General features: G+C 35.7%; 1 protein-coding gene across 1 annotated transcript in view; it reads left to right on the forward strand.

The window, feature by feature from the left end:
• si:dkey-192p21.6 (uncharacterized protein LOC565246 homolog) overlaps positions 1 to 16797 on the forward strand; it is a 47069-nt gene that overhangs the window by 12203 nt on the left and 18069 nt on the right. Inside the window, exons 8-12 of the mRNA XM_049481732.1 lie at positions 1253 to 1335; positions 7387 to 7463; positions 9915 to 9945; positions 11162 to 11322; positions 16097 to 16209. Of these exons, the coding sequence (XP_049337689.1) occupies positions 1253 to 1335; positions 7387 to 7463; positions 9915 to 9945; positions 11162 to 11322; positions 16097 to 16209 (465 nt within the window). The remainder of the gene's footprint in view (positions 1 to 1252; positions 1336 to 7386; positions 7464 to 9914; positions 9946 to 11161; positions 11323 to 16096; positions 16210 to 16797) is intronic.

Genomic DNA, 16797 nt, shown 5'->3' on the forward strand with positions numbered 1-16797 from the left:
TCTCGTCCTATTAGTATATTTTACAACAAAATGAATACCTCAATGTAACAAAATAAATACAGTGCATTAAGTACACTAGTTTTAGGTCCCTATTTTAGCGATCTATAGGTGAGCCATGAACCTGCACACAGCACAGCTTGATTTAAGGCGTGTCAATGTGTCTTTGTGTCAATATGTCAATGTGTCAATGTGGAGCAGTGGTTTTACAGGGGTGCAGATACCAGATCCATTGCCAAGATAGCAATACACCAGAAATTGACCCAAACACACCTCATTTCCAGACCACCACGCCCATCGGTATAGATATATTCACAAGTGCCTTTGCTATTTAAACAGTTCAGGTGAAAGACGTGAAAATAGACAGTTGGCTTTGTGTAAGATAGGGCCCTTAAACATTCAATAGATACAGAAAAATGTCTATTCTGTAAATTACAGTACAGTACAGTAACTTACCAAGGCTTTGTATAAAAGAATAATAATATAATACTGTAAAATAATTTATGTAACATAAAAAATTACATGTAAAAAAATTGTTATCAAGAATCTATAGTGCAGAATGTTTAGCGCAAGCATATAAACTGCAAACATTAACAATTATACACAAAATAAACCTAAAGTATTAACATAAAACATTACGATATGATGGCATAGCCCTAGATCCCAGTTGCATTAATTGATTCATAGGTTGAGTGCATTGTTATAGCCTTAATTAAATAATGTTGCCTTGAGTAGATATTTATTATTTTATTATATCATCTTTATCTGTCATTTTGTTTAAGTTAACAATATTGGCTGCAGTTAACACATTTGAAAACCTTTAAATTTCAAATGTCAGTTAAGTTTGTTTATTTGTTTGTTTGTTAATCAACCTTAATGATTTTGTCTGTTCCATCTAAAATGATTTCTAGTTCGCCTGGTCTAAAATTTCTAGTTTGATTAGCCTGGCCTGTAGCACTACATTTAGGGGTTGGAAGAGCCAGAGCAGGAAGAGGTTTGTGCTAATTTCTCTGTGATGGATCTCTCTGCCAGCACAAGGCCATATGGGAAATGACAACCTCTTCCCTGGGAAATGAGAGAAACTGTTCATACTCCGCATACTGCATTCAGCCAGTACACAGGCATTTTACAAGAACATTGCATATAGTCTGACTGTTTTATTATTGCCAGTATAGGGCATGACCATAATACATACATGGTTAAGTCATAATGATAATAATTAAAATAATATATAATTTTATTTGGTGTTTTATAGGAAGACGCTATTGGTGAGGCATCAAGGGACCAAGACCGACCAAAATCATCATCTCGCCTTAAATCATTAGACACATTCCGAGGGTATGTTCTGTTACATGACATTTATTCATATTTCGTAACCATTATTATCTGAGACATAGATATATCTTAACTGCATATAGATTGTTCTTGGCATGGCATGAGAACAGTGTTTGCTAAGAGAATGTATTGTATAACCAAAGCGACTGGAGAGGTCACAGTCTGGACACTTGCTTATTTGAGCCATTGTTATCTGGCGATTGCTCTAGGCCTCATCCCTAATATCTCTTGTGTCTATGGTAGAAAACAGTGGATTGCTGTTGCTAAAGAGCGATGTGATTTAATCTGGAGGCCCAGCAGGACTTAATAGTGGCTGCAGGGCAGACACAAAGCACGCCTCCCTTGAAACAGGAAACTGCTGTAGCTTTGACCTCCCACTTGCCCAAAAATTGATGTGGCAATACAGGCAACATATGCATTTAAGAGCTAAAGAGGATATGACTTTACAGATTGAGAGCTGAGTAAAAGAGATTGTGTGCCTTATTTTGGCACATATTATCAGCTAATCATAAACGGTCATTTATTTTATTGGCAGTATTAAAGCAAGAAACCAAATTTAATATCGTATTTCAAGCTGCTGGTGGCTTTAAGGTCTAGGATTCTTTTTTTTCTCCCAGAAAGTAATTTGCCATTTAATGTTCCGGTAACTTTTGCCATAATATTCCTTATAAAGTAGAGTGCTTATTAAACCAGATGTTTTTCTCAGTCTACACCTGCTTTTGCTGTCTGAAACGCAATGGGCCATTTCCTTATTTAGCCTAATGCTTTTCCCCATGTGATTTAAGGCTGTGTCTTTGTTTCCAAATGTCTCCTTCTCCTGGTCCTAAGCCACAGAGCAAGTACTTGTGCCTACCCAGTTGCATCATCACCACTGACCTCAGTTCACTGGCTCAGCTGGTCAGACAGCAGAGTAATACTGAGTAAACTCGGCGGCCCAATGGGAGATTTATCTAAGTTAAAGTTATTCCTTTTTGTGCCTGTGATACAGTATGAGCGATTTCTTTAATTCTAAAGTTCTACAACTGTCCAGACTATTATTTTTAAGTTATCAACCTGTAGAGATATAGAGAGGTCATATCATTAAGTTATGTTGGGAACAAAATGAGTGTTAAGCACAGAAGCCATGGAGCAAGCTTTTGATATAAAGCAAATTCTTAAATAGTTTTTTTTTTTAATCCCGTATCACTTTGCATGGATAGTCAGTTTTTGATGCCTTATAGATGCTCACCTAACATTCAGCTAACATTAAACTGAATATCTATTAAATGCTGAACTGAACTCTCGTATGTATATACCTGATTCTCAATACTAACGCTAACCTTTACCCTAACTTTAAATCAATCCTAAATCCTAAGCCTAACACCTAGCATTAACCCAAAACTTGCATCTAACCCTTAACCTAACATTTAGGGTTTGAGTTATAGTTAGAAGTAGAGTTTAACCCTTAATTAATCCTCATGTTATGTTACAGGACCTGTTTTAAAGTTTGAAGATCTAGGAAAAATAGTTAAAAGTATTTTTTCAGTATGAAACGTCTTCTGCTTGCCTTAATTAGTGTAATCAACATGTAATAAGAAAATGGTTCATCTCACATATTTGCGACCACCCCCTGCAAAAACAAAAACGTAAAACAAAATCGCAATGTTATGTTTCAATGTTGTGTAAAACTATTGTGTTTTATATGTTGGTCTTTCAAATGTAATAAAGTAGTAAAACATTACTAAAAATATGAAAAACAAGTGAATTATTCTAATTGAACCATTACCTGTTTTATATATATAACTATATAACTATATTATTAATAATATGTGAGAAAGCATCAGCAGTCCTAAGTTACAAGCAGAAACTCATAAATTCACTCATAAATTTTCATAAATTCACATGAATAAATCTGATCATTAATTATTTGCAGAAATCCAGTTATCAAATTAGAGTCTACAGCTAGTGAAAGATACTCTGGAGAAAGGGAGGTACAGAGAGCTCTTACTCTTGTTGTGGGACATGCTTATCCATGTCACCAGTTCCTTCCCCTGATTCCTAAGTGATGGTACTGACAGGTGGATAGCTGAGCTGATTTCCTGATTTCTATTGATTTCACCAGCTGCTTTTCTCTATGCTTGACATTTACTTTTTATCTTTTTGACCTTCAAAAAGCTCCCAAAAAGAGTTTGTAGTGTGTGATGTATTAACATATTGATTATTTTAATGCATTTATCTGCTTTAATGGCGTAACAGAAATTGCTTTAAAAATATATACTGATATAATGGTACAAAAAGCTATAAGCTAAAGTGCTACTCTTCACAATTTGGCATGCCTCCATGCCAAACCCAAGGTTCTTCCAAAAACTGTTTCAGCTTAGTGTCTGTATAACATCGTTTCTGAGATAGTTGTAATCCAATCCAGTAGTTTGTTGTCTACCTTCAACGTCCTGATAAATTACAATAATTCTCAGCAGTAATTAGATGTTGGCAAGCAACGTTAATTGTTTAATCTACCAAAGATGGGTTTCCTCAACAGAAGGGGGATATATTGTGTGAGACACTGAGAGGCTTTTAATTAAATGATTGGCAACGAGGTCCTGGATTGCCAAATTGCCGAAATCTGCTCGAGTCTCATCCGCAAAATGACTTAACCTTTGTCTTTGTTACTATGGATACTAATGGATGGAGTCACAAAGTGTCAGGGTGAGTGTTTGTGTGCGATTGTGTGTGTGTGTGTGAGAGAGAGAGAGAGAGAGAGTTAAAGGACGAAAGCGAGAAAGAGAGAGAGATGTACTTTGCTTTAATAGTCCTCTTTAGAGGATGGCATGTGATTAAAATCTTGTATCAGCAGGTTAGGCCTAAAAGGGGCAGTAATGGTCTCTGTTCTGATCTCTTAATTGAATTTCATGAGGGAAAACAAGGGAGGGCCCGTTCAGATACAGTAAGCTTTATCAGAGACTCTATTCTAGGGGTTGGCTTTGATCTCTTTCTGGCACTTAAACAGGGCATGATATTCAGATTCCACACAGAACGAACCACAGAAACATATTCTCGATGACGCTTTTGCAGTCGAGGTGTCATAAGGCCGCATCCTGAACGGTCCCCGGTTTTTAATGCTTCCCAGTAAACACTGCTGACGCAGCATAACACAAAAACATGTAATTCTTTAAGAAGCAGAGAAAAAGCACTGAAATTCTTGCTGCTAATTCAGTGTAGTTTTTCATAGTCACTACGTTGCCGCTTGGGCAGCTTGCACTAAGCTACGTGTCTATAATAAATTACAGCAGAGAGCTTTAGTCAGCACTTCTGGGTGAGGAGATTCAGAGGACAAGCATTCATTTCCTGAGTGATTCATAATGCTTAGATTGCATTACCTTGCACTGCATTTCTTACTTGATATATAAAATATAAGCCGCACCCTTCAGATCTGCAACGTGATGATGTCTCTCTCAGTAGCCGCTATTGACAAGCGAACACTCCACTTGGGACGTTGCGTGGATTTGTGAAATATGTCTCGATAATGAATCATTTCCCCACCCCACATGCTTTTCTTTGTGTTTTGCTGAGTATTTAGTTATGCCCCAGTGTATTACATCACTTTTAGTTCTACCCATATACTACAATTTTAAGATTAAAAAAGTGACAGGAATTCAACCTTGCAACCTTTATATATGACATTACAAATTTAAATTCTGTAAAATGATGTACAATTATGTTAAAATATATAAGATACAAGGATGTAAACACATGCAAACACACAGAAACAGTGTCTTTTATGTAGAGTAAACCCATACTAAAGTAAAAGTATTATTACTTGTATAAAGTGTTAATGCAGAGTTACTCAATCCTGCATCAAGAGTAGCATAAAGTTATCCAAAAGCAGTTTGTAAGACTGGTGGAGAAGAACCTGCCAAGATGCATGAAAATTGTGATTAAAATAGTAAAAGAGTTGGTCCACCAAATATTGATTTCTGAACTCTTTAAACTTTATGAATATGAACTTGTTTTCTTTGCATTATTTGAGGTCTGAAAGCTCAGCATTTTTGTTATTTCAGCCATTTCTCATTTTCTGCAAATAAATGCTCTAAATGACAATATTTTTATTTGGAATTTGGGCGAAATATTGTCCATAGTTTATAGAATAAAACAACAATGTTCATTTTACTCGAACATATACCTATAAATAGCAAAATCAGAAAAAAATAGCCACATCTGATTCAGAAACTAAAGTGGTCTCTTAATTTTTTCCCGAGCTGTATTTTCATTTGAATAACCAATAATTCATCTACCTTGGCCATTAAACCAGCTATATACAAAAGCCATTTTTCAGTTGCATTTTCTGCTCAAGTTTTGTCTACCTTTCCAAATAGTAAGTTAAATTCCCTTGCTGATCTACTATAAAACATCAATTATTACTATTAAAAGCCAATTATCAGCATAGTCTAAAGTTTGTTAGGTGTTGTGCTTCTCTTTTTAGACATTTTGTTCAAAAATAAAAGGCTAAACTTTCACTTCTCAGAGGTGTGACAATGCTTTGGTCAAGAAAACATACAAACGAAGTTAGTAACCAAATGTTAATCATTAAGAATAAAGTAAAACAATAGGTTACTTTTCACACAATTATACTGGAGTTAAAGTATTACTGTTTTAGACTGAGTTAACTGAGTAATTGTGTAAATGAATAACAAAGTGGCTTTAATGACCAAGAATAATTGGTACAGACACTGTTTAAGCATCTTCTTGCTCACCTTTGATGGGTACTGATATATAAGGAGCAACAACATGACAAAACGAGGCTTTCAGATTTATGTTTGTTAATGATACGACTGATAGATGGGATGTGTGCACAAGCTTATCTTAGGACAACATTTCTGTCCTTTTTACAATATCACTTGTTAGTTAACATGTTATTGTAAAGCATTGTGAGAGCTACACTAAGATGGGTAGGTACACAATATGTGCAGGAACATAAAATACATATTTTACAAGTAACTCAACTGCTAGTTGTGTAATTAAATCGGGTTGTTTAATTTGCCTTTTTTTTCATAATTGACTGTTATTATAAATTGGCAGTGTTTTTTGACAGTTCGCATGATGATAATGCATATTTTGAATTGTTATACTGATCTGATGTCAGTAACTTACAGGGCCATTATTATTTTTTTCATCCAGGCTATGCATGGCTTGGATTGGGCAGTGATGGATCAGTGGTTAGAGCACTGGGTTATTGATCATGTGGTTGTGGGTTTGATACCCGGATCCACTAAGCTACCACTGTTTGGCTCTTGAGCAAGACCCTTAACCTCTCTTACCCTTAGTCATTACTTAAAATGTTTGGTCTTGTTAGAAGCTCTTTGTCAGTGTATCAGTAATTGGTTAAGTATTTGATTACGTACAGTATGTTATTGATAGTGAAAGACCTAAAATAAATGGCTGTAACATTTAAATATTTATTAAATAATGAAATAATAATAATTACAGACTATAGTCCCTCTGTTTCACTACATACTTTATTATCTTCCTTTTACTTTTACATTTACTCGTTTAAACCCGTAGAGCAGGTATTATTTAGTTTAGTGTGTGTTGTGCAGGCATGAGTGGATCAGACACAGCAGTGCTGCTGGAGTTTTTAAACACTGTATCCACTATATTAGACACTAGCTGTGTCCTGTACCAGTGGGACGCTGCCTACAGGACTCTGTTGGCTGGATATTCTGGTTGTTTGGCTATTCTCATTCCAGCAGTGACACTGATATGTTTAAAAACTCCAGCAGCACTGCTGTATCTGATCCATTTGTATCAGCACAACACATGCTGTTTCACTGCAGTCTACAGTCCTTACATACAGGATACAGTCTATAATTTATGGTTACAGTGGAGCTGGAAAAAAAATATATAAAAAAATATATATATATATTCTAGGAATAAGGAGGTGGTATGAAAGAAGTCACTGGTCAGTGTGCAGTATGTAGAAAGTGATATATATAATATGTAATCTTTTAGGATTATCTTACTGGTAACTGTTTTTTTAGACATAAATTTATCTGATAATTCTCTCTTTTCTTGTTGCAGTTTCTCCCTAACCATCATGGTGTTTGTGAACTACGGCGGTGGTGGATACTGGTTCTTTCAGCACGCGCCATGGAACGGTTAGTAGGATGTTGGTGTAGGATATTACATTATAGACACGTGGTTCAGCACTGTTTATAGATCGCACGTTTGTCGAGCACTGCTGTCTTATGTTATTTGTTTGCTCTTCAGGAACTCAATTCAAAGTCACATTTCTCATTATTGTGCACTTGTAAACAAAACATCTCATTTTAGTCCTGAAGAAATATGAGCCAGGTTTTATTGGAGCAGAGTCCGTTTGTCCCCAGTGTACTCTGAGGTCACCCTGAGCTCAGTGATGATGCACCCCGTTTAAAGGAACTACAGATCTATGCTGTGGAACTGCAAAGGCAATGTGGGCTCAATGGTTTTCTGGCTTAAGTTTCAGTCTGGACTGATTTCCTGACCTGTAGTGATTGCTGTACTTTTCTGGGAATGCCCATACTCGCATTATGTTACTCTTACAGATGATTATTGAAAAGCTATTGGAGCAGTCCCTTTTTAGGACATCAAAAACAACACACATACAAACAAAAAAATATAATACACACTAAGAAATAATTCAGATTTGTACTTAAAAGAATACAAAGCTTGTCGCTGGGGCTGTACCTTATGGTTAGGTACAATAGAGTACCTTTCAGAGAAATACTTTTTGGTACCACTTTAAAATAAGACTACCTTTATAAAGGGTTTATAAATGGTTTACAATTAGTTCATTAATGGTTACTGATTAGGTTGTAAATGCCTTAAAAATCATTAATAATCAGTTATAATACATACATAGAAAGGGCAACAATATAGATGGCTGTGGCTTCACACACAGGTCATTGTTGCCCTTTCTACGTATCTGTTATAACTGATTATTAATGATTTTAAGGCATTTACAACCTAAAAAAGTAGCCGTTAATAAACTAATTGTAAACCATATATTACATATATTGTTTTGAGTTTAAATAACTTAAAATAATTAAGTAGTGACAAAGTCTGACTAATGGTTATCTCCCTGGCCTCAGTGTTGCAGGCTGTCAGAGCAAGTTAACATTTTTTAAATTTTGCATATAGTGGATTTATGTTGGATGAAGCTTACTGTACTTACTAATACACTAATTTACAATTATGACATTGAAAAAGGTGGCATCTGTTGATGCTCCAGTGTTTTCTAATTCAATGTTGAATAAAAGCCATTTCTCTTAATTGCAAACTTAGACAGTAAATTACACTTAAAATAATGTAGCTGTTTGAAATAGTAAAAATGAGTAGACTATACCATTATACTCCCGCTCTATAAATCAAGTTAATTAAACTCAAGTGTGATTAAACTATACTGTTTAAAATGTTTGGGATTTTTAGAAGCTCTTTGTCAGAATAATTGGTTGGATATTTGATTATAACATTATGTTATTGATAGTAAAATACCTAAAATGAAATACTGGAACAATTGAAATAATAGAATAATAATTACAGACTGTATTCCCTCTGTTTCTCTACATACATTATTAGCCTCCTTTTACTCTGTCCTTTAATGATCAGGACCCCACAGTAACACCACAGAGATATTATTATTTTATTTGATATTATTTGGTCTAGTGTGTGTTGTGTACGCATGAGGAAATCAAACACAGCAGAGCTGCTGGAGGTTTTAAACACTGTGTCCACTCACTGTCCACTGTATTAGACACTCCTTTAGTCTGGCACCAGTGGACTGTATACCATTATACTCCCACTCTACAAATCAAGTTAATTAAACTCAAGTGTGATTAAACTGTACTTATTGGATAGTACAACATAAAAGACCTTTTCCAGATTTAGTTTTTTAAGGCAATCGGTTTGCATGCTTTTTTAACTAAGGTCAACTAATTAGATTTTACAGTGTACATTACGTGATTTTCTTTCTTCAAATCAAGAGTTTGCCCTGAAGATCAATATCGCTGATCATTCTCGAAGGAGGCAGATAAGGATGCATGTTAAATTTTAATGGAGACTATATTACAAAGTGCATTTGGAGAAGTATTCACAGATGAACTCAATTTAAGCCTCATAATAGCCTCTTCATCACATCAGCAGACCTGTATTGATCAAAGAAGAAAGCAGATAGATTTTCATATTACTGCAAGGCCTCCTTTGTCATGGCTGTATGAGCATATATAAATCACTCACTGTCTGAAAATCGAAAAATAATAAGAAAACACTGTTTTTAGGGGTGTGTAATATTTTATCATTAACAGAGAGCTACTGTGTGCTGTGAAATGAGTGATGCCATTTGCTTGTAATTACATCTAAAGATGCTGATATGACTAATGCTAGATGTTGCCAGTCTCGTTGTTCCATTCGTTCAAAAATACTGTTATACATGTTTCACCTAGTAAATATTTACACTCTTGCTTGTTTCCTGCTTCCTTTAAGCATTAATGAAGCATTAATTCACTGTATGCTTATGAATATATATGTGTGTGTGTATGTGTGTGTGTGTCTTCTTTCTTTGCGTTTCACAGGCCTAACTGTAGCCGATCTTGTGATGCCTTGGTAAGCTTCCAGCAAGTACTTAATAAATCGATGCAGAATTATTACTTTCCATTTTTCTGATTATATGGAAGAGGTGGAATGCGGTCCAGTGACTGAATCTCTCTTCAAAATGATTCAGTTCCAGATCTTTTTTCATCCTGCCACGGAGAGTGTGCTGGGCCCATTAATCCATCCCTTTCCAGCGGTACATTAAGTCTGAAAGACTGAAATATATGCCAGTTTCTGTATGCGAGAAAATCCAGCATTACACCAAGCACAGCTAATTGAAATGAGTTCTTTTAGAAGTGAGGAAAGGTACTGGCAGTAGCTGACATTTGCGCTTAGCATGAATTCAGTGATTAATAATTTATACAGCAGTTAATGAATCCATAATATATCTGAATGGACTGGATTTTCGACAGTAATAATGCACTACAATTAGGGCTGGGCAGGATAGCTCTGGAAAAAAATAAGAGACCACTTCAGTTTTTGAATCAGTTTCTCTGATTTTGATATTTATAGTTATATGTTTGAGTAAAATAAACATTGTTGCTTTATTTTATAAACTATGGACAACATCCTAAATTCCAAATAAAAATATTGTCATTTAGAGCATTTATTTGCAGAAAATGAGAAATGTCTGAAGTAACAAAAAAGATGCAGAACTTTCAGACCTCAAATAATTAAAAGAAAACAAGTTCATATTCATAAAGTTTTAAGAGATCAGAAATTAATTTTTGGTGGAATAACCCTGGTTTTAATCACAGTTTTCATGCATCTTGGCATGTTCTCCTCCATCAGTCTTACACACTGCTTTTGGATAACTTTATGCCACTCCTGAACAAATCAAGCAGTTTATCTTGAAGTTCCATCTTCCTCTTGATTATATTCCAGAGGTTTTCAATTTGGTAAAATCAAAGAAACTCATCATTTTTAAGTGGTCTCTCATTTTGATCCAGAGCTGTATATAAAAATACCTGATGACTTTCATAATAACCATATTGTAATGTCTCACCTATTATTTGTATGCAATTGTTGTGAGCAGTATGGTGGCTGTGTATTTGGTGTTATAAATAAATGCTGAAATTTTAAAATTACACATAAACTTGGTCATAATATAATATTGTATATTGCCATTTCTCTGAAGAATTTTATGGTATGACATTCTAGTCAATTTGCCCTTCCCTAAGTACAATTCATTCTGTTGCATCCATTTGACACCTATTGTCTTGTCCAGGTTTGTGTTCATCATAGGAACATCTGTAATGCTAGCTTTTAGCTCAATGAGAAGAAAAGGTGTGACACGGCTTCAACTCTTGCGCAAGCTGACCTGGAGAACCGTGGTGTTGATGCTCATTGGCTTCTGTTTCATGAACTACAGCCCCAGAGATGGCTTATGTGAGTAAGACATAAAAATGGTTTTGTGTGGCCATTGGTTTTGCATCAGAAAATATGCTGGTATGACACATATTTTGACTGGATAAATGGATAAACTAACTTTTTTTTTTCGCATTACCTAATTATTTCCTGTAGACACATTGTAATTTATCTGTTTAAAAAAATCCACATACAAGATATTATCTGGCATGACCATGTCCATGATTAATGTAATTGGCTTTGCACAGTTTGTGACCTGAGAGTGCCTTTCAAGGGTGTGGAGATGTACTTGCATGCATTATGTTTGGGCTGACACCATGTGTTTGCTCACCATCAGTGTGTAGTCATTCCCCATATATATATATACAATTTGTTTAGAGAGAGTAATTTATGTAAGTTACCATGATGTATTGTAATTAGTTTAGGAGACTTTGAGTAGTATTGACCAACTGTAGCTGTGTTTTTGTTACACAGTGGTATTGTGTATTTTCAAGTCAATTATGGCTATTATACTTTTTTTTTTTTTTTTTAATTTTAGGCAATGACATCCACTACTGATTTCTGACCAGCCTAGTTTTTGTTCCATTCTAGCTACCAGTGCACCTACACCAAGCAGTTCTACAGACCATGATTAGCCTTTGACTGCCTTGTTCACATAATGTCCCTGAGGGCCACGGTATAATGTATATAACATACTGTAAATCTCAAGTTCTCAAAGTCTTCTTCCTTCACCTCAGGCAGAGAGTTTGTATGAAGTGTCTAGTGTAATATAACACTGAAGCATACAAGACACACGGTTTAATATTTTGCTTTACCAGTGAGTACTTCTGCAGACTGTGTTCTCAGACTGGCCGGGAATTTTTATGTCAAGAAAATGAAATCACCATGGGCATTGCATTTTTATCCAAGCCTAGACTTAATCCGTTTAAAAGTATATCTGTAAAAATATAGACATATGTTTAAATCTATAGAGTAAAACTCCAACAAAAGCAGAGTAATCTGACAGCATTAGGAAGAACAGCAGTCAAGTTGCTGTGGAAAAAAAGAAAAACACTGAACTCCTGAGAGTTTGAGGATAGGGGGGTTTCTCATACATTAGCCACTCTAATGCAGCTGTCTGGCTAGATGCATCTGTAACTGGGTTAAGCAAAATATTGTGATACTTTCCAATAGCAATCTTCATATCTAGGGACCTTTAACAGAGGTGCATAGTGCAAAAACAGCCCCTGCTTTAATGGTCAATTATGACCGATAGGGTTTCACAGCACCAGTTGGACAGTGGATTTTATGGAACTTTATGTAATGTAATTTTAGCTTTTACCATAAATGGCACATTTCACATACTTTTACCTGATGCCTGAATATTTACAGTCTTGTGGTTTAATGGGACCATATCCTGCACTGTTTTTATATCACTACTTCCTGGCTTCTTCTAAAAACTTCCTATATGGAATGCATGTACACTGTGTTCCATATAGCATATGTACTGCATTTATTGAAAAGAACTGTGAAGAATGAGGGGTGGATGCTTTATGGTTGTGGTGTTGCCAGTGACATTGGCATATTTTTATATGTGGAGGATGAATAGATTTCACACTATACCAGCATGCCCTGGATGCAAATGTCTAAAAAAAAAGATTATGGTTTATTCGTAAGACAGTGATCTAAAATATATCTAGAAATATGCAATAATTATGAAAAAAGTTAAACAACAGAAAAATAGCACTTTTTGCAACTTTACAACTATTATGTACATCTAAAATTATGCCGATTTGACAAATATAGTATATATTGGTGAAATTTTAATGCTGGGAAGAATTAGACTGGTTGCAATGGTGTAAGGACTTTATTTGTGTCAGTACTGAACACAGTCACTAAAAAAGACATTAAAAACCTACATGAAGTCCACTGCATGATATGGAAATTCAGAAATTTATAAAAATGGAAAACTGAACACAAGCTCAACAAAACTGTAAAATAAAAACTCACACATGTTTTAAAACAGCTTGGAAATTAAAATGAAAACATCTCAATCTTACACTTTATCTTACACTTTCTTTACAAACGCCTTTAACACAGCCTCATATACAGTGACATGCCATAAGTAATTGGACAGGAACTTTATCATTTGTATTATTTTGTCATATTCCCATGAAATCTAAAGAACACTGTGCAGTTAGCATATCAGTTAACATCTTATTTAGCCTGTTGGACTAACTGCAGGTGAGAAAGGCAGAGTCTGGGCAGGGCATGGAGTGGGAAAGTTGAAACCAATTGCAAAACATGAATGTCGTATAACCTGAATGTGAAGAGACTGAGCTTAGCTGTAGGCTAAATAGAAAGATGTACTGTTAATGTGCTGATTTTTAGGAGGTTACAAAACCAGTAAATAGTGAATTTAATTTTTTTTTTAATCAAACAGACTGAGAGGTAAATAGATGCCTTTGACAACAGGGACAATTAATATTCTACATTACACATCAGAATCTTCTTTTATCTTCCTTGATATTTGCCCTTTAAGTGGATGGAGGTAAATGTTCGATTTAACATCAATAATAAACAGAATATACATTCAAAGCACCACGTGAGAATAGTGTGGGGCCGCTGATCCATTGCAGTGTTTTCCAGTCTGACGCAGCACAGTCACAGAGCGTGCTGCCGGCCACGGCTAAGAGCTTGATTCACGGAAAGGCAATAATGGTAGCATAAGCATTATTACAGAACAGCAGCCCAGTGGGCATTTATCAAGTTGCTGACAGTTACATATCTCCCAGCCACTAACAGTGAGCATGGTCAATAGCAGAGATGTTCTTGGCGGATAGAATCCTGGCTGTGTACCAAACACATCTATTTAAGCATAAGATATCCCCACTGAAATGTATGTAGTAAAATATATTCATTAGGATGTGTAACCCTGGCCATTCCTTTTCTCAAAGCAATTCATACTAAACATAAAGAATTTACAAGCTAATAAATTTGAGTTTGCAAAGAAAAATCTGTATATATGTAAAACTTTGATTATCATCAATAAGTCTTTTTTTATTATTTATTTATTTTCCCCCATTTTCTCCTCAATTTACATGGTCAATTACCAAACCCACTTATTAGGACTCCCCCTATCACTAGTGGAGGGTGAAACTAGCACATGCCTTTTCCGATACATGTGAAGTCAGCCATCGTCTCTTTTCAAATTGCTCCTGATGTAGTATTACTGATTAGCATCACAGCGAGCTTGGAGGAAAGCGATTCTGATTGGTTCTGATACATCAGCTCACAGACGCCTCATGCTGTGGACATCACCTTTTGGAGTGATGTGGGGACAGTGTGCCATCTATCCACCCAGAGAGAGCAAGACCAATTGTGCTCTCTCAGGGCTCCGGTAGCCGATGTCAAGCTAGATGAACAGGATTCGAACCGGCGATCTCCTGATCATAGTGGCAGCGCTTAGCCCACTGGACCACTCAGATCCCCAGCAAGGTTTTTTTTTACAGATTTTATTATAATTACAGATAATTTAAGTATTGTGACAATGGAGTGTTCCCATACATAATGATTTGGGTTTATTTGTATTTAGTTAGACAGTAGCAGTAGTTTGGTAAGCAGTGTCATTTTGAGACTACTATGTCATTAAAGACTGTTCTAAAGCCAAATGACCTTTCGTTTAAAGGTGAGAAATGCAGTCTACATTTTTTGAAGTTGACTGATTTGAATGATTCATTTGATTGAGTTGACTGATTTGAATTTATTTCTTGCGTCCTTTAGTTACCCACAAATCTCTGTTTGTTTCAGAAGTAATGGGAAAGTAGAAAAACAGAACTAAAAAAATGTAACAAAAAATTGTGAAATGAACTGCAGAGGTGCAGAGTTTGTTTTAAAATTATTTATATATTATTTTTGTTAGAAAGTGAAAAGCACTTGAGTTCCACAGGACAGTCCTACTGAGAAATCATCTTTTAGAGGCCCTATACAAGAAGTATATAGAAGTAAAATTGCTTTTGTTTTTTGCATATTTTTGGCACCCCTCCAGCCCCAAAATGGACACAGTGTACATTTGTTTAACAAATTAGGAGACGTGTGATGTTGACTGTAATTGATCTCCAAATCAGCTACTTGATCTCTCGATGCAGTGAGATAGGAAAAAGTGGAGAGTGGGTTTCCTGTGAAAAGCGTAGCAGTGTTTTAAGTGACAGGCGCCATCAGTCACTGAAACCGCTTCCTGTCTTCCTGCAGCGAGGTGGAGTGTTTCCGCTTTTTATTTGATTCGTTGGATCAATGATTGGGATTATATTGTTTCACACGCTCCTCCTCTATGTGCCACAAAGAGGTTTTCAATTAACTAATGTGCAGATTACCATCAATCTTCTTCTCTGTGTCCGTTCCTGAGAACCCTCAGCCCTGAGGGCTCAGATGAGCGCGATTAGCCTCTGCCGGGCAGCTCACACCTCCACACTGACAGACATCGTCCTCACTTCTGACACTCTGAGGCAGCATTAGCTTTAGCTTCTGTGGGGAAAAAAATACCGTAACCAATTGTTTTTACTTATACCCTTTTTCAATTGCAAAGTCCTATATACTTAAAATGTGCTAAAAGACTTATTTAATAAATAATAGCATGCAAAATTATGTTATTTTTGCATAAGATGCTACATCATGTGAGTTATGTTTCAAGACTCCCACCCTGAATAATGACCAGTTATTATTGTCAGCAGTTCTGTCATGTTGTGCATTGATAATCAAAGTGCATTTGTGTGTGTATTAATGTGAGTCTGTGTGCATGTCTGTGTATGTGTGTAAGTATCCTGGTCCTGGCTGCGGATACCCGGAGTGCTTCAGTGTCTGGCGTTCACCTACTTCGTCCTGTCACTCATGCAGACGTTCTCTCCCAACCGAGAGATCCCTCCAAAAGAGGTGAGCCTGCCTCTGTGTCGGTGAACCGTTTCACTAAAGCTTTAGAATTTGGCAGCAGTGAGCTAGCAGTAATTAGCTGTCATTATATTGCACTGCGCACTATATCACTATACTTGTTTATGTATTCATGACAATTCAGTGTTTGAGTAATAGAAACATGCAGAAAATCTCCAGTTTATCAGCAACTGTGAAAGAAAATGATTGAAATGTTAAAAAGCAATACTCCTTTAAGAAAGATTAGAAGGGCTTTACATAATTATTTCTGTAATATCATTAAATCATTCAAGAAAATTAAGAAAGCTCAGTGTGAAAAAGACATATGTAATCTATGAAGTCACTGCATCAAGATCTTTTCATTTAGAATTAGCTAATAGAAAAGCATGGGCAAAAAATTACTTTAGCAAACCTTTATCAAGCACTAAAATTACTTAGTTACATTGAGAAATACTACCTATAACTTTACTGTGCAAAACAAAACAAAAGCCTGTGTTAACTATGTCCAGAGGTGGCATTTGGGATGGACTATCACACAGTGGAAATGTGTATTGAGTTCAGAACAATCAGTATTCCTTCAGGGTATTGAAAGAA

The sequence above is a fragment of the Astyanax mexicanus genome, chromosome 7 (assembly GCF_023375975.1).
Source record: "Astyanax mexicanus isolate ESR-SI-001 chromosome 7, AstMex3_surface, whole genome shotgun sequence".
NCBI lineage: Eukaryota > Metazoa > Chordata > Actinopteri > Characiformes > Acestrorhamphidae > Astyanax > Astyanax mexicanus.